The 17,746-nt window shown below is 39.8% G+C and overlaps 1 protein-coding gene across 1 annotated transcript; it reads left to right on the top strand.

Annotated features, from left to right (window-relative positions):
* The first annotated feature begins 5,751 nt into the window (after positions 1-5,751).
* On the top strand, positions 5,752-17,398 carry LOC109739075 (N-terminal acetyltransferase A complex auxiliary subunit NAA15). The gene is made up of 26 exons (XM_020298157.4): positions 5,752-5,981; positions 6,877-6,955; positions 7,056-7,138; positions 7,240-7,389; positions 7,764-7,879; positions 8,351-8,456; positions 9,280-9,351; positions 9,433-9,548; positions 10,274-10,406; positions 10,661-10,738; positions 10,886-10,939; positions 11,035-11,105; positions 11,786-11,840; positions 11,949-12,044; positions 12,862-12,990; positions 13,118-13,200; positions 13,277-13,507; positions 13,591-13,723; positions 13,795-13,908; positions 14,027-14,158; positions 14,870-14,926; positions 15,712-15,809; positions 15,880-15,938; positions 16,015-16,126; positions 16,210-16,310; positions 16,569-17,398. The coding sequence occupies exons 1-26, from the start codon at positions 5,931-5,933 to the stop codon at positions 16,781-16,783; spliced, it is 2,724 nt and encodes a 907-aa protein (XP_020153746.1). The 5' UTR covers positions 5,752-5,930; the 3' UTR covers positions 16,784-17,398.
* Positions 17,399-17,746: the final 348 nt, after the last annotated feature.

Raw genomic sequence — 17,746 nt, 5'->3', positions numbered from 1 at the left:
TACTCTGCGGCGAATCAAAGGGCACTCATCTTCTGCGAAGCTTGAAGGCACCATGAAGACATTGGTCTTCTACATCCTCAATGGCATCCGCTTCAACATGCATGATTTCTTCATCAGGCAGCTGGCAGCTTCAGGCATTGATCTCTTTGGCCAGAAATTTTATGCTCCATGGATAATGCGTCTGATTAAGCTCCGCTCCACCATCAATTATCAAGCTTTAGCTCGCAATCATGTTGTCTTCTCGCCAGAAGTTGACACGTCTCATGAAGCCATCTATCCTCAGGCTGCCAAAGAACCACTACATGAACATAATGATGCCTTTCAAAGCTTCTCTACTCCTCTTGAAGCCACTCATGTTCCGAATACTATTGTTGCTGGTCCCCTTGTCGGCCAGTTTCGTCTGTCGCATCGTGCCAACACTGATGCAACCACCAACACAGTGCTCTAGAGGGCGTCAAAGCATGCTCGAGTACTCAATGATAGAGAACTTCTTGTTTCTCTTCATCAGAAGCATGATAGGCATCATGATTGGATGAAACGCCAGATGCAAAGTCTTCTCGTGGACGTCAATCGGATTCGCAACCTCTCCACCAAGAACTCCTTTGTTGCTCATGAAGCCTGCCAGCGTGCCTGGAAGAGCCTCGCAATGCTTTGTTTTGAAGATGATCTCATTGCAGATGGCTTCACAGAACGATTCAAGTTTGACTCCAAGCCTTCGAAATCGGCTAAGTGGCGTCCCACACCATCCATTGAAGACTCCGACTACTCATCATCCGCCCCAACTGTTGTTGCGCGTGTGATTGATGAGGAGGATGACGCCACTTCACCAGCAATGGCTTCACTGCACAAGATGCTGCATCGTGCCCTAGTCTTTGAGTGGGTTTATTGGGTCAGGTGCTACATTTTTTGTTAAGTCTGCAACTCTCGTTTGTGAACATTTGGTTTTTGAGTTGTAACACTTAAGTCTAGATGGGACATCTGCTACATTTTCTATTGTTTTGCTATGCGTGGTTGTGTTCCTATCTTATGCGCATGAAATCATTCTGCAGACGCCTATTTATCATTGTGCATGATTATCTTCAATACATTTCTGTATGCACTATGATTTGACTTCATGAACAGAGGGAGATCTTCACAAAGCAAAACCTGCAATGTGCATTTGCATTCAAAAGCAAATTACTTATATGCACATCTTCAGGGGGAGCCCTTCAACTTCATGAAGCCAATGACCACGTTCTTAAACTTTCACATACTTTTATCCCAGTTGAAAACTTCAACCAGTTTGTCATCAATCACCAAAAAGGGGGAGATTGTAAGTGCATCTAGTGCCACTCCTAGTTGGTTTTGGAGTATTGACGACAAATGTGGTTGAGGGACTAATGTGTTTATGAGATTCACAGGAGAACACAGGTAGAAGTCCCTATTGATTCGGTTTACCCATCAAAGATGACCCCTAAAAATGTATGAAGACATTGGTGGTTCGTGAAGACATTTGCGTCGAAGATATTGACGTGTGAAGACATTCGCTTGAAGACACGAAGACATAGTTTCTTTCGTAGTTTCATTTACTTCTTTTTTGAGTCATAGGAACCACCGAACTGTCAAGTGGGGTCCAAGTGAACAAAGTTAGAAAACTGACGTGATGCTCAACCCAAATCCTATGTCTTTGAGTGAAGACAATAAGAGAAAATCTTATCCTGTGTTGGATAAGTCAGCTTTACTTGTAGCCCGAGTCAAGCTGTCGCGTGTGTTTGGAATCCGACCATTGGACACGTGTCGGTTCCCCAATGACCCAGGGTCATTTCGGACAAATCATGTCGGGTTGCCCCTGGCTATAAATAGCCACCCCTCCACCATAAATTGGATGGCTGCTCAGAGTTAGTGCACGCCTTTTGTCATTTGTGAGCAACCCACCTCCGAAGCCTTTGAGAGAAAATTCTTGCGAGGACAAAACCCAAAACACCCAGAGCTCAAAGAGTGGTTGGCATCACTGAAGTCTTTCTGTCCGCGTGATCTGAAGACTTATTACACTTGACGATTGTGATCTTCCAGTCGGTTAGGCATCGCGTTCTGAGGATCCAAGAGTAATTGCGGATCGCTGGTGAACAAAGTCTGTGAAGGTTTGGAAGTCTACCTTGAAGACTTACCCGAGTGATTGGGTGAGGACTAAGTGACCTTAGCTTAAGGGGAATAAGGTGAAGACGTTATCTTTTGAGTTCAATCCCAGCCTCCCTAACCAGACGTACAGTTGTCACAACAACTGGAACTGGTCTACCAAATCCTTATCTTTATCAAGCAACTGGTTCTATCACTTCATCCCTTTACTTACAGTTTAGCTTCATGAAGTCATCGCTTGCCTGCTCTGTTTGACTTCTTGTGTGAAGATATTCACTCTGATTGCATATTTGGCTTCACATTGTCTTCCTATTTCAATCTGTTCTGTCTAGCTACTATTTGTCTTCGTGCTTACTCTGCTCTGTCTCTTTGACTATGGCATGGCTAGTGTACTTTATCTTCCGCTGCATACCATGTAGGTGTTATTTGTTTGTCTGTCTTCGAAGACATTGCCTGTCTGGAAGACTTCATAAAAACCACCTATTCACTCCCTCTAGTCGATAACTAGCACTTTCAAAGAGTAATATCTTTTTTAGTATTCATGGATATTATTATGTTGATCTATTACATCATCGTTTCTCAACAATCATACCTAAAGAGATTACATGACTAAGACATCGTATTCAACATCTAAAATTCCGTTTTTATCATTTATCTACTCGAGGACGAGTATGAATTAAGCTTGAGGATGCTGATACGTCTCCAACGTATCTATAATTTTTTATTGTTTCATGCTATTATATTATCAATCTTGTATGTTTTATATGCAATTTTACACTCTATCCGTTCCATAATATAGTGCATATGATTTTTAGCAAAGTCAAACTTTACGAACTTTGACCAAGTTTATGGAGAGAACTCTTTATATTATATCTACAATACAAAAACATATACAATATGAAAATATGTCTTTTGATGTATTTAAGGATATGCATTTGGTAGTCTAGATTTATATGTTTTTCTTTAAAAACTTGGTCAAAGTCTCCGATTTCTCAAAAAATCTATACGCACTACATCGTGGAAGGGAGGGAGTATCATTTTTGGGAACTAACCATTTAACTCAGTACCCAGTGCAAGTTCCTGTTTTTGCCTATTTTATTGTTTCACAGGAAAACTATACCAAACAAAGTCCAAACACGATGAAACTTCACGGTGATTTTTTCTGGACCAGGAGATACCCTAGAAGCTTCATGGAGAGGCCACAAGCTCACACGACGCGCCCCATGGGGCGCACCACCTGAGCTCGTGCCCCCCTCGTAGGTCCGTTCGACCTAATTCCAAGCCTGTAAATTCCCTAAAATCCAAAAATCACCAGAGCGGGACCCGAAAAAATTATTCCGCCGCCGCAAGTCTCTGTTCTTCCACGATCTCATCTGAAGGCCTCCGTCGGTACTCTGTCGGAGGGGGAATCAATCACGGAGGGCTTCTACATCAACCTTGTCGCCTCTCCGATGATGCATGATAGCGTGAGTAGTTCCCATAGGACCTACGGGGTCCATAATAGTAGCTAGATCTCTCTTTCTCTCTCTCTCTCTCTCTCTCTCTCTCTTTCTGATTTTCAATACAGTGTTCTCTTCGGAGATCGATTCGATGTAATCCCTTTGTAGTGCGTTTATTGGGATCCGATGAATTGTCGGTTTATGATTATATTACTCATTGAAAGTAATTGAGTCTCTTCTGAACTTTATTATATATGATTGTTATAGCTATGTAATGCTTTCTGATCTATGGGTTTTCTTTGTCCAAGTTGAAGAATAGATCTTCAATGAAAGTGGTGCATAGTTGTAGGTTCAATCTTGCGGTGTTCTCACCACGTGGCAGAAGAAGTAGCGAGGCACATATTTTTATTGTTGCTACTAAGGGTAAAACAACGAGGTTCGATCATATTGATTGGTCTTACTTTGTCTATATTATATCATCATGCTCCAGGCATTACTCTGCTTGTTGCGAACCTAATACCTTAAGATGCATACTGGATAGCGGTCGAGGGGTGAAGTAATAGTAGTAGATGCAGAATCGTTTCGGTCTACTTGTCACAGACCTAATGCCTATGTACTGATCATGCCATGAATAACATCATAACTGTGTGCTTTTCTATCAATTACCCAACAGTAATTCGTGTATCCACCATTGCTATGTTCATGAGAGAGATGCCTCTAGTGAAAGCTATGGCCCCCGGGTCCATTCACATCATATTACTAAAATCCTAAATCCCTTGTTGCAATTTATTATCTTTTATTTTATTGTGCAATTGATCTATCTACCATTACCATAATTAATCCTTGCAATTAACGAGTACAAGGGGATTGTCAACTCTCTTGCCTGTATTAGGTGCAAGTATTTGTTTCGTGTATGTGCAGGTAGCGTATACCTTTATTTGCGTGAATCTCCTAGTAGTTTGATAAACCTTGGTTCTCAATTGGGGGAAATACTTTCTGCTACTATACTGCATCAGCCTTCCTCTTCGGGAAAATCCCAACGCCTAACACAAGTAGCAAGGAATTTCAAGTACAATATACACCGACTCTTCTTCCATTGCAACTCGAAGCCGGCAACGATCATCTAACCCGTTAATGCATTTTATAATGTTTCTGGTTTGATCGTAGGACGTTTTGTTTTATTTTCTACTGTGTTCCCAACATGAGCATACAATTTTCAGGTGTTTATGGAGACGCATATTTCGGGAGGAATGTAGGAGATTTTTTTAAGGAATGTAGGAGAATTGCAGGCATCAAGGTTCCTGATCTACACATAGAGATTTGGGCGCTGGACCTAGTGGATGACGAAATTGTAAAAAAAAACAACAACAATGACACATGTATTAGTCTATGTGGAGCCTGGGTGCTTTGGACAGAAATAAACATCATGGTGCGGTTATGGAGCTAGCCATGCGTGCAAAGACAAGAAGCCAACTCAGGTAAAAGTAAAAAACCAGATGGAAGCCATAAAATAAGGGTGTCACTAAGATTAATGTTGATGCCTCCTACGTTAAAGCTACTCAGTTGGGTTTCATTGGCCTGATCAGCGTGACATATTAGACTCATTACTCTGTGCTCAAACCCAATAGTATGAATTTGCAACGAGAGAGATGGAAATGAAAGCCCTTACCTTACGAGATGAAGACGAGCACATGATCGATCAACGGATCCGCAAGGTGCACATTAAAAATGAAGCTCAACAAGTTATTAAGTTTTGGGAATCGACAAATTTTAATAAAACGGTAGAGTTTAGTTCAAATTTCCGGACCTTCTAAATGAGATATATTAGTCGGGATGCGACTGAAGTGCCTTACATATATGCTAAATAGGGAAGTTAGGAGCTGTTCGGTGATCCACTAGCTTCGGCAAATTTGAGGATCTGCAGCGCACCTATTCCTTCTCTTCGGAATTTTTAACTTGCGCTCCGCTAGCTCCCGGAGCGAGAGTGTGGAGGGGAGGAGGGCCGAACAAACCCTTGATATGGGAAAAAGGTTTTTTTTTTGGACGAACTGCATTCCATCTTTTTCTCGCTGATGTTCTGCAGCATGTGATTGTAATCCTGGCTAAGCATCAATAAAGCTCGTTGATTTGAATCGAAAGAAAAGTAAATAAAACAAAACAAAAACAAGAGTTAGCTCCCTGTACAAGTCTCGCGTCGGGTCATCGTTGCTTCCAGCGACACAAGAGACGGGTAGGGTTCCTTGCGGCCGAAGCGGCCACGCACGCACCACACCACAACTTAGACAGTCCACCCGCCGCCTCGCGGCTCCAAAACCCTCGCCTCACCCCCGCCCCCCTAGGGTTCGCCTCGCCGCGCCGCGCCGCGCCGCCGCAGCCATGGGCTCCTCGCTCCCGGCCAAGGAGGCCAACCTCTTCAAAGTCATCGTCGTAAGCACCCCGCCCCTCGCTTCTCCCCTCGCTACTCGAATCGATCTGTTCGGCCTCTGAATCCGCTGCTCCGTAGCCGCGCTCCGCTCGATTCGACAGTCTGGATGCAGCCAAACGATTGGAGATGCTCTAGGGGAGTGGCCGTGCGCAGGGGTTTCTTTGCCTAGGTGATTGCTCGGGTCGTTGGGTTGGTGTCTGGCCGAGGTGAAGCTTTGATTTGCGAGGGTTAGATCAGTAGGTGTCTCAGAGAAGCTTTTGCTTGGGAGACGGTCGTTTCGCCAGTAGAGTGGCTAGTTTGCTTCGCAGTTGGGGTCGACATGTACTTTATCCCGCAAGGCTGACTTTGTGAAGTTGCTGGTGCTAAAAGCCAAATATATCATGTATTCTGGACCTTATTGGTATCTGTAGTTCAATCACAGCAATGAATTCAGTGTCATGTTATATCTAATCTGACATCAACTCCTTCTCGTAGTTTCATGTTAATAAATTTTATCTTGTCATGTGAACTTCATCTTAACATTGTCCAGTAGCATTCGGTGATAGCTGAAAGGCCAATACTGGTCGCCGGTTGGAGTGTTACTATATTGGCCTGTTGAACCTTTTATGGTAACTGTACTAGCTATGCAGGAGGGATACAACATTGAACATTTTATAGTACCTGGGGTTTCTTGTTTAGTGTTTTGATCATTTGAGTGTATTTCTGATAACACTTTTATAGAACAGTTAAAAGTTACAATAATTTGCACTGTAGACACGCAGACAGTGCAACTTTTGAGTCTTGCATGATTCTGCTTCATACCGGGATTGCATGTATATCTACTATGGCATAATGGCATGTTCCCCTCTTAACATTCCGTACTCCCAAGTTTCTGATGTTTTATGTTTGCATGCACAGAAATCATATGAAACTAAGCAGTATAAGAAAGGGCTGAAGGCCGCAGATTCCATATTAAAGAAGTTTCCCGAACATGGAGGTCAGAAAGATAGCATTTGATTTTGTTCAACCTTCTGTGTTACTCTCTTGCTCCATGCAGCCTCCTCTGATCGCATACTACTTTGTCTCGTTTCTTGTAGAAACTTTATCGATGAAAGGTTTGACACTAAATTGTATGGATCGGAAATCTGAAGCATACGAGCTTGTTCGCCGTGGCTTGAAGGTTCTTAATCACAGCAGATTTAGTCCAAATTTTGTTTTGTGACGATTAAGTTGATTATAAAAATGTAACTGATATGTATCGATCGAATTAAACATTTGCAGAATGATCTGAAGAGTCATGTGTGCTGGCATGTGTATGGTTTACTTTACAGATCAGATAGAGAATACAGAGAAGCTATAAAATGTTACAGAAATGCTTTGAGGATCGATCCAGACAATATTGAAATTTTGCGTGATTTGTCACTTCTCCAGGTTGGTACAACAATCCATTGCTTTCCCCCCTATTTTCTGGGTAAACCAATTCACACCTAACATATAGCTGCATTCAACTTAACTCCCCCCGCCCCCGCGGTCATGTAATGCTTCATCTATTGTTCATCATTGATGAATTGGCCAATAAGCATGTGCACATATTTGGATTCCAAACATTTGATTTTGTTGAACTCTTAGTACTGGATAAGTGAAACCAACTTTTGTGTTGGACATTTTTTTTTTGTTACCAGTATTGGTAACATTACATGGCACTCCTAGCATTACATGAAACTTGTTTTTTCAGTGATATGACGTGTTAGAAATAAAGGTTTTCTGCCTTCCAGTGAATGAATGTTATTTTTTCTTTTTCACAGGCGCAAATGAGGGACTTGTCTGGCTTTGTTGAGACTAGACAACAGCTTCTGACATTAAAGCCGAACCACCGCATGAACTGGATTGGCTTTGCCGTATCTCATCATTTGAGTTCCAAGTATGCCACTTTCTTGGTTATGTTGAGTTGATCTAGATCAATCAATTAAACCATATGACCAATTGAGCAAATAGGGCCTGGGACTCCAGCTCAATTCATATGTTAAACATAGAATGATAAAATTCCAGTACCAGACGTTACTATTTGAACCTCTTTTGAATTCAAGTAAGATCTTGTGTGATCTGCCACATGTCAGCATTAAGTATGGACCAACTTTGGATGCCTATAATGCATCGTCTATTGAATTGCTGCCAAAACAGCATAGCATAATGAATGCACATAATGCCACATGTGTACTTTTTTGGCAGATCAATAGTAGTATATTTTTGTCTTACCTTCTTGCTATATCAGTTGTGAGGATTTTCTCGCATCATTATTCACAAGCTGCGTACTATTGCATGTATGGCAGGCTGTAACCTCTGTGATACGAAAATTCACCACTAATATCGTTGTTTCGGTACCCACCTGCAGCTCTTCAAAGGCAATAGAAGTACTGGAGGCATATGAGGGGACACTGGAAGATGATTATCCCCCAGAAAACGAGCGGTATGAACATGGTGAAATGCTTTTGTATAAGGTACACGTCTCTCCCTTTCCTGAGCCGGCATTGCAGTACCAGTAATAATGTATTGGTTTACTTTAAGCGTACAGTGAACTCTTATCATAATTCCCGACAGATCAGTTATCAATAGCATCCTATGTGTTTGTCATATCATGGTTTGGTTATTGTTAAACCTGCATGTAATTGCTGACATATGCTCTCAAAAGAAATCTTTGGGAATGGTTTATAAGCATTCTGTAATACTGATGCTACAGTACTACTTGCTGCCCATCTCTTTGAACCCGGCTGTTTTTTTTTGCTTTGTTAATTTTGTCCCATCTGGATTTTCTTTACATGTCGAGTTACCATACTTATTAGTATTTTTGGTGTAACGTTCTTTCTGCGTGCATTATATTAGTTCTATTACTTTACCCCCACTTCCTCGTGCTAGATAAAGTTTGTTGTCTAAATCAGTCAATTCATATCTAGTACCTTTTCTTACTTCATCAAACAAAGAATATACAATGCTAACTTCAGTCATCAATATCTTTATGAACATTAAAGTTGAACATATGGAGGTGATATGTATAGTCTAAAAACAATCCTTCATGACTATAACATCAGTAACCTTTACAGAAATAGTGAAAATAGAATAACTGGTCAAAGTTGTGCTGTGGGCTCCATGCCAATTTCTCAAATGTCACTTGTGACTGGAGGAAGGACATGGTTTCAGTGTGCTATACAATTATCTGTCTTCAACCTTTCCCTGCTCCACCCTTAATTTCAAAGCTTTCTTCATGCTCTAACTCGAGAAATAGCTTACATTATTTCACTATTCATTGCTATTATTGTTGCACAGATATCGTTGCTTGAGGAATGTGGGATGCTGGACAGAGCCCTTCAGGAGATGCACAAGATGGAGAGTAAAATTGTAAGTTGTATCTTTCTATGTTTGAAGGGAAAAAAGTAGAACTGTCTGTAACATGTTCGCTTCTTGAATTTTGTCTGCTAGGTTGATAAGCTCTCATTCAGAGAACAAATGGCCTGCATTTTGTTGAAACTTGGCCGTTTTGAGGAGGCAGAGAAAATATATAGGTCCCTCCTTTTTATGAATCCTGATAACTACAAGTAAGTTGCTTGTACTCATTCTCTCACGTGTCTTTGTTGGTAGTTTATGTCTATGTACTTATGCTGCCATTTTGTTTACATGTTATGTTTATTTTCGTCAACTTACATAGGTACCTGTATTTTAGGTGCTGTTGTCATTCATAGGATACCTTTATTTAGGAGCTATTTTTTTTAACCAGCTTAAATTTTATCACTAGACATGCGTTTAGAAGCTTTGGTGAATTGCCATCTTACCATATCATTTTCATGTATGTGACCTAGATAGCATTTTATTGTAACCAGATGCAAATTTAATCTTAGCCGATTGAGCAATTCGACCAACTACAGTACTTGTATTCTGATGTTGGTTACAATTGATCGTCTTCCTCCACATACACAATGTCTGTGTTGCAAAACTTTGCATACAGTTGATTAACCTCTCTTCAGCAATTGGCTCACACCTAAACCCTAACCCTTCTAGGCTTAAATGTTGGTATTTTTGATTCGGCAGGTGATATTAATCTCCCTCGTAACATAATGCAATAAGAGCCACACGTTCGTGATAAAAGGGAAACTATCACAAAATTTGACCTATAAGTCTAATGCCAGCTGGGTTCTGTAACTATTTTCTATGTTAGCAACTTAGAATAAAATACTATACCTCACTGCATTGTGTATACAGTCCTGGCTGGTATGGTAACCTACTTCTGATACTCTAGAATTGGTTGTTGCCCTGTTCTATTCAGGTACCTCATAGCTGTGCAGAAGTGCCTTGGCCTATACTCTGAAAATGGTCAATATTCCGCTGATGATGTTGAACGATTAAGTGCATTATACAATTCACTCAAGAAAGAATATAGTTGGTCATCGGCTGTTAAGGTAAACCATCTACTAATCTCATTTGCATTGATACCAGTTTTGTTGGTTCTTCCTTATATCCATGGTTGAGACCTTTGTGGACACTGCAAAATTACCCTTGATGCAGGCATACATCATTTGTTTTGCATTTCCATGATAATATTTTGTTTTACATGCGAAGTTAAATGTTATTTTCTCATCCGTATTGACTGTAAGTAGGCCATATAACCACCAACTTATTAATCCAAGTTTTTCTCATACCCTCTGTGCAACAGCGCATACCTCTTGATTTCCTAGAAGGTGAGAAATTCCTGGAGGCAGCAGATAATTATGTCAGACCACTATTAACCAAGGTAATCACATAATTTTAAAGTGATGGTTTGTTAGTACCTCGAAGGTGTCTCGTGGTCTCTGGCTGTGTGATGATTTTTATTGGGTTTACTGGGAGCATGCTGTTACTCATTGTTATTGCTGATTGTAATGTGTCCCATATCTTTTAGGGAGTGCCGTCACTTTTCTCTGATTTAAGCCCGCTTTATGAGCATCCTGGCAAGGTAACACAAGCTATACTAGTCAACAGCATTTTCTTTTTCTTATTTCTTGTTTGTGCTACAAACCATTTACGGGAAATTGTTAATCTCATTAACAGGCAAACATATTGGAGCAATTATTTCTTAAGCTAGAAGATTCAATTAGGACTTCTGGATGCTTTCCTGGAAGGTAATCTTTTTTGCCTGGTCATTATTCTCAGTTTTATCATTCTTCCCATATCCTCATTAGTGTTATTGATCACAGCTCATCTTAAACTGTAAAATTATTGCTTGGCACCTTTATCGGGCAAAACTTGATATCAGGTTTTGAATTTTTTGTTACCAAACTGAGACCGTTTTCGATTTTTAGTCAACTTAGCGAACATGTATGTAGTAGCACAACAATATGGTTATATGCTTCTACTGCAATATTAGGTTAATTAACTTAGCTGCTCATCACTTAGTTGGCGTCTTTAAAGATGCAAAAAGCCAAAAAATAATGTGCTAGAATCCGCCTGGAAGGGGTATCTAGAGGAATTTCTCTGCAAGGCATCTTATCAACCATTCTTACACAAGGAACAATGATGCACGTGAAACTTGGTATGGTTGATGTATGCCAAATTGTGCAGAATTTTGATGCTGCCAGAACTCCTATACCGTTCTCGGCTGTAATGCAGCAAATTGTAACTTGAAAGTGTTCTATCATTCTTTTCAAGCATGTGGCTTCTTAAAAAACCCGCTACCTATCATACTCCTTGGAAGTAGTCATGTGTTAGCACTAGCCATTGCTAGTTTGAGCTGTCCCTGAACCTGTAGTTTTGACTTAATCTGTAAATTGTCACGTATTTCTTTAACGGTTTCTCCCTGCAGTTCGCAGATAGAACCTCCATCCACACTCATGTGGACTCTGCTGTTGGTTTCTCAGGTTAGCATTTGGTGTGAACACCTGCATATTACCTGATAAACCACCGAGTTATTTTCAAATATATCTTTTGAAGTTGCATCATTATGTTTGTCACATGTCATGATGCAGCACTATGACAGAAGGAGCCAGTATGATATTGCTCTGGATAAAATTGACGAGGCCATTTTACACACGCCAACTGTCATTGATTTGTACTCCATAAAGGTAAATTCTCTCCCCATGCGCAATTGTGTTTTCCTTGGTATGCAATTAAGCAGCATCACCATTTCTCCAATATAGGATTTCCTGTAAATTTCAGTTCTTTTGAACTGAAATTTCATTCTTACTTAAATGGTTTCGTTTGGTGCCAATTGCTAGTTTAATACAACCTCTGTAACTTAATGTAAGACATTTTTGCAGTTTAAGTTAAACTGCAAAAACGTAGTTTAAATTAAACTGCAAAAACGTCTTATCCTAATTTTTGACATTTCTGTAATCTTGCACTGCTGGTTTGGTCTTTCTTTGGACCCCCCTCCTCCTCTTTAATAATGAAATACCCAACATATTTCTGCTGCATTCTCCTAAAAAAGGAGTTGTTTACCCTTGCTAACCATTTCTTGTCTTACCTTTCCAATCTGCAAAATTTCTTTCTCCAATCTACTGGTCTTACACTCGTACTTTTTTGCTCTTCTCGCCCCCTCTAAATAATATTCCCTCCATTCCAGAATATAAGGTGCACATGCTTTTCGAGATAAAACTTTGACCATCAATTAGACCAATAATACGTAAATCATGTTACTGAAGAATTATTCCATTGAAAACTTCTTTCGGATACAAATTCAATGGTATATTTTCTATGACATAAAACCCACATTTCATTGGTTAAATCTATGGTCAAACTTATATCTTGAAAAGCATGTGCACCTTCTATATTATGGAACGGAGGGAGTAGTAACTACTCTTACTTTGTTTCACCGTACATTGTGTTTAGATGGCATAATTCTCTGTAAATAACTCTGCTAGTGCACATGCTTTATTTCAGGGGAATATTTTGCAACATGCTGGCAATTTTTCTGCAGCAGCAGCATTAGCGGATGAAGCTAGGTCCATGGACCTTGCTGATCGTTATTTAAACAGCGAGTGTGTAATGCAGATGCTTCAAGCCGATCAGGTATATTCAGTTAGAAACACAACTACATTTTTGCACGGTTCCGCTGATGTAATAGTAAAACAGACACCAGCGAACCTTTTGTCAGCAAACACTACACATTTAACTGCTTATTTTGTGACTTGTGAAGGTCGGGCTAGCTGAGAAGACTGCTGTCTTGTTTACAAAAGATGGAGACCAGCACAATAATCTCCATGACATGCAGTGCATGTGGTACATGCTTCCCTCCCTCCTCCACCATTAAGTGTCTATTTTTTTCTTCACTCTCTAAGTCGATGATCTCTTTAAGGTACGAACTTGCTTCTGGCGAGAGTTATTTTCGTCAAGGTGATCTTGGCCGGGCTCTGAAAAATTTCTTGGCTGTTGAAAAGCATTACACTGATATGACTGAAGATCAGTTTGACTTCCATTCATATTGCTTACGGAAGATGACACTTCGGGCGTACGTTTCTATGCTGAAGTTTCAAGACCGTTTGCATGCTCATGAATACTTCCACAAGGCTGCTGCAGGGGCTATCAGGTAATGGTTCCTATTGGTCTGTCTATCAATTATTTTGTACTTCCCGTCCGAGATTTTTCTAAAGCTATTGTTAAAAATTGTAGGTGTTACATGAAATTACATGATTCTCCATTAAAATCATCTGCTGAGGAGAATGATGAGTTGTCAAAACTGCCAGCTGCCCAGAGGAAGAAGTTGAGGCAAAAACAGAAGAAGGCAGAAGCTCGAGCTAAAAGGGTAACCTACAGAACTTTGTTTTAGATGTATCACTGCTAAGTCTGTCTTAATTTTCCCTTAAATCTCCCCAGGAGGCTGAAGAGAAACAAGAGGATGAAACAACTTCAACCAACAGTTCGAAATCTGGGAAGAAACAACAAGCAAGGCCAGTTGATTTGGACCCACACGGTGAAAAATTGGTCCAGGTATTCTTTTTCTATGTGATCAGTTGTACTCGTAGTATTGTACTTTTAGAAACATTAGTTTTTATCTTTTTAGGTCATTGAATGATTTCGTCTTTATTTTATGCATTTCTGTTTCCAGGTTGAAGATCCACTTGCAGAAGCCACAAAATATTTGAAGCTTCTGCAGAATAACTCGTCAGATTCATTAGAAACTCATATACTTTCATTTGAACTGAACATGCGAAAGCAAAAGGTTTTACTCGCTTTTCAGGTATGGTATTATGCACCTCATTTTTGGGGATATCCCAGTCTTCTGTTTTTTTCCTTTTCTTTTGCTGGAAATAAATTTTACCCCATTAAGAATTTAAGATATGGTATCGCTTGATTATAATTGAGAGAACATCTGTTGCTTTCCTTACATTGTTGATAGACTGATGCTCATCTTTCCTACATCATGTTTCTTTATGATGCCATTGAATTACCTGCCGTTATTGCTTAGTTGGTGTATGTGGGGTTGTGGAAGATGAAAACCGAGTGATCTGCACATTAAAAATAGTACTGCGTAGTGCTTTGTTTGAAGTGGAAATTGTTTCGTTCGTTGAAGATGTTCCTAAATATACCGCCTTTAAGCATTAGGTTTTACAGCAATATATTAGTTTGTTTCTTAATATTTCAGAACTTTTATGACAGATGTACTAATATTACTTCTATCAGAGCAATTGTGGTATACAAAGCTTACCTGCAAACATTTTTTTTACGGGAAAGTTTACCTGCAAACATAATTATCTACTCCCTCCGTAACTTAATATAAGATGTTTTTTGACACTATTGGCACTATTGATAGTGTCAAAAAAGGTCTTATATCAAGTTACGGAGGGAGTACTTAGGAACAGATGCAGTAGTGTTTAAAAGTTGAACTAGATACACTATCTTAATCTGTTATATAGGCTTCTTAGTTTTCTTTATCTATCTCTTGTCACAGGCGGTCAAGCAGCTCATTAAATTGGACGAAAATAATCCAGACAGTCACCGAAGTTTGGTAAGCATCCAAAATTGCACCTTTGATTTTTCTATCAAAATTCGGAATGCCATAAAATTATTTTTCATTTTTATTTATGAGTGCGTCAAGATCATTTTCTCTAGAGGTCTGGTTTGGCTGTGCATATTTATCTATATTCCGTTAGCCTGAGATTGGCACTATAAATCTGCATATTTGTTTGGAAGCAACACAGTTTGTTTACCTTTGTTGGGTTTATTCTTTTATTTGTGTTGCTATAAGGAGTCAGACCATAAACGCTGGGTGCACTTTGTATTTAGCAGTGCCTTTTGAACTGAGTTTTTCTCTTGGTTTGGATGGAAGAAGTTGGTGAGCCGAACCCTGTACAACGTTTTACCGGTGTATACTCTGCAGATGATGTGCTGAGTAATTGCCCTGTAAGGAATGACCATTATATTACAGGAATAATTACTTAAATTCTTCTGGAGGATATAACTTGTTCAATTCAATGAAATCTACCAAGTATGTTTGTTGACCAATTGCATAAACCACAAATGGAATCCTCTTTTAGGAACTGGATGACTAGGAGTTTATTGCCACTATATATGACCTAGTGCTTACCTTTTAGCTTCTAATCTGTTTAGGTTATTGTTTGTTGTCGAGAATTTAGTATTGCTTTGTTAGCATTACTATTACTATGCTTGGAGTGTATTTAGCATGTGTTAATATGGAATGTGTACATATTGTTCATATTTCATTTATTTTTTTATCATGAGCTGACTGTTAGCTATAAAGATATTCAACTTGGTTCTTTATTTTATTTGCAGATAAGATTCTTCCATAGGATAAACAATCTTCCGGCCCCAGCAACTGATTCTGAGAAATTAATATGGAATGTTCTGGAAGCTGAACGACCAGATCTAAGGTTCTGAAATGGCGATTAATTTTATCAGTATGCATTTACTCCAGTTTATCTGACCAGCGAGTTCTTGCAGGCAATTACACGGGAAATCTCTTGTTGAAGTAAATATAAACTTCCTTGAAAAGCACAACGGTAATTATCTTCATTTTTCGGTTTATGGACCTTTTCTTGACCACGAATTTTACTAACTCAAATCGTTCTTTGCTAGCTTCTTTGACACACAGAGCAGCTGCAGCTGAAATGATGTACCTCTTGGAGCCGGATAAGAAGCTGCAGGCGATTAAATTAATTGAAGACTCAACAAATAACACAGCGTCAGGGTAAAGACATGGAAGAAGAATATGCCTCTGATTTTATTCACTTGCTGTGTACATAGTATTTATATCATCTGAACTTTCTGCAGAAATGGTGTGCTTGGTCCCATTAAGGAATGGGGCATTCAAGATTGTATTGATGTTCATAAATTGCTGGATACTGTTTTTGCTGATCAGGATGTTGCAAACAGTAAGTTTCAATATGGCAATGCCCAAATTGTTTATTTTCACCTTACATTTATGTTTTTGAGGGCAATGGACAAGTCTTCTCTTTCTGCTGCTATAATATGTTGGTTGCTAAAATGAATACATATATTTGAGAAAAACCGATTACTTACAATACTGAACTGCGCTGGATGCTGGCCTGGTATGGTTTGCCTGTATACCGGGCCAATAGATTCTTATTTTTAGTTGTATATTGTCAGGATTAACCTCAGTATCTCTGCAGGGTGGAAGGTACGCTGTGCTGAATATTTTCCATGCTCAACCTACTTCGAAGGTGTGAAAAGTGCTATTACTGCACATATTCCCGGCAGTACTTCCGAGAGTTCACCAGAAAATGGAGATGTACCAAGCCCACAAGCAAAACTTGAGGGAGACGCACACAGTTTGAATGGGACCGTGCATGTTGTGGATGATCTGAGCAACCTTAGCATGAGGTAAATGCGCCAACTAGTTGCTGCCTGGTTACAGCTGGAACAGAAATATATTTGGAACTGGAGCCAGTGCCCAACTAACCAAAGTGCACGGCAAGATATCCAAGTGGGAAGGTGTTTTGTGCGCAGTGATTAACTTGATGCATTCATTTGAAGAGTATATTATTGATTGGGAGCTGAGATCTCTTCAATCTCCGGTGATTATCTCTGTTCCAGCTTGTACCTTTTCGTTGTCATCTTGCATATGGTGGAAGGCCAAAACCTTTCATCCCAGTTACAATGAGGCTTCGCCAGGGTTTGTTGCTTGGCAGCAACAGGATGTTACGATTCTTTTGTCGAAGCCGATCTTGAATTTGTTGCCTGGTGGTTCTTTTTGTCGAAGATAGCTACCTGCACGCTTGTTGGACTACAACAATTTTTGGCATAAAACAGTTGTTAATCTCAAACTTTTGTGAACCATGATGTGTTGTTTGCAGTAGTTGGATGTACTGGGGGTTGCCCTACTTTTGCAACATTTGGTCCCCATGGTTGTAAATTAGCCAAGTTAATCCTGGACATTGATATTGTATTTCGGTCTGTCCAGACAAATAATCGTCAATGTTAACTGAGTTTTTTTCTTCCACATGCGTAATATGCTTTCACACATTTGGTGAAATTTTAATCGATCTGTAGTTTATTATTTCATGTTGTCTTTGCTAGGTTGATGCTGTGTCGTTGTCCTTCTGGAACATTAATCGTGTGAAAGTTTTACTTGCAATAGTTTACTCGCTTGGTCTCTCAAAAAAGTACTGAGCGTTTTGGCTCTGGGGCTCAAGTGCATCTCTTTTCAAGAGAGGCATACATGGACGTCCAGGTGATCTGGGCCAGGCCACCTTTTCTCGTCATAAGGTTGCTTGGAAAATGCGACGGAGTGCTATCCGGGAGATGGCTGCGGTTGACATAGATGGAAGAGTCGTGAGAGGAGGTATAA

Source organism: Aegilops tauschii, chromosome 3, assembly GCF_002575655.3.
Source record: "Aegilops tauschii subsp. strangulata cultivar AL8/78 chromosome 3, Aet v6.0, whole genome shotgun sequence".
In the NCBI taxonomy this organism is placed as follows: Eukaryota; Viridiplantae; Streptophyta; class Magnoliopsida; order Poales; family Poaceae; genus Aegilops; species Aegilops tauschii.
The sequence above is the reverse complement of the archived record's forward strand: the minus strand, read 5'-3'. Positions and strand labels throughout refer to the sequence as shown.

Bases quoted from the DNA above. Each gene is read 5' to 3' on its own strand.
- LOC109739075 (XM_020298157.4), top strand. From the start codon at position 5,931: ATGGGCTCCTCGCTCCCGGCCAAGGAGGCCAACCTCTTCAAAGTCATC. The intron at 10,940-11,034 runs GTAACACAAGCT...TCTCATTAACAG, and splicing joins TTTATGAGCATCCTGGCAAG to GCAAACATATTGGAGCAATT. The intron at 15,810-15,879 runs GTTCTGAAATGG...GAGTTCTTGCAG, and splicing joins GCTGAACGACCAGATCTAAG to GCAATTACACGGGAAATCTC.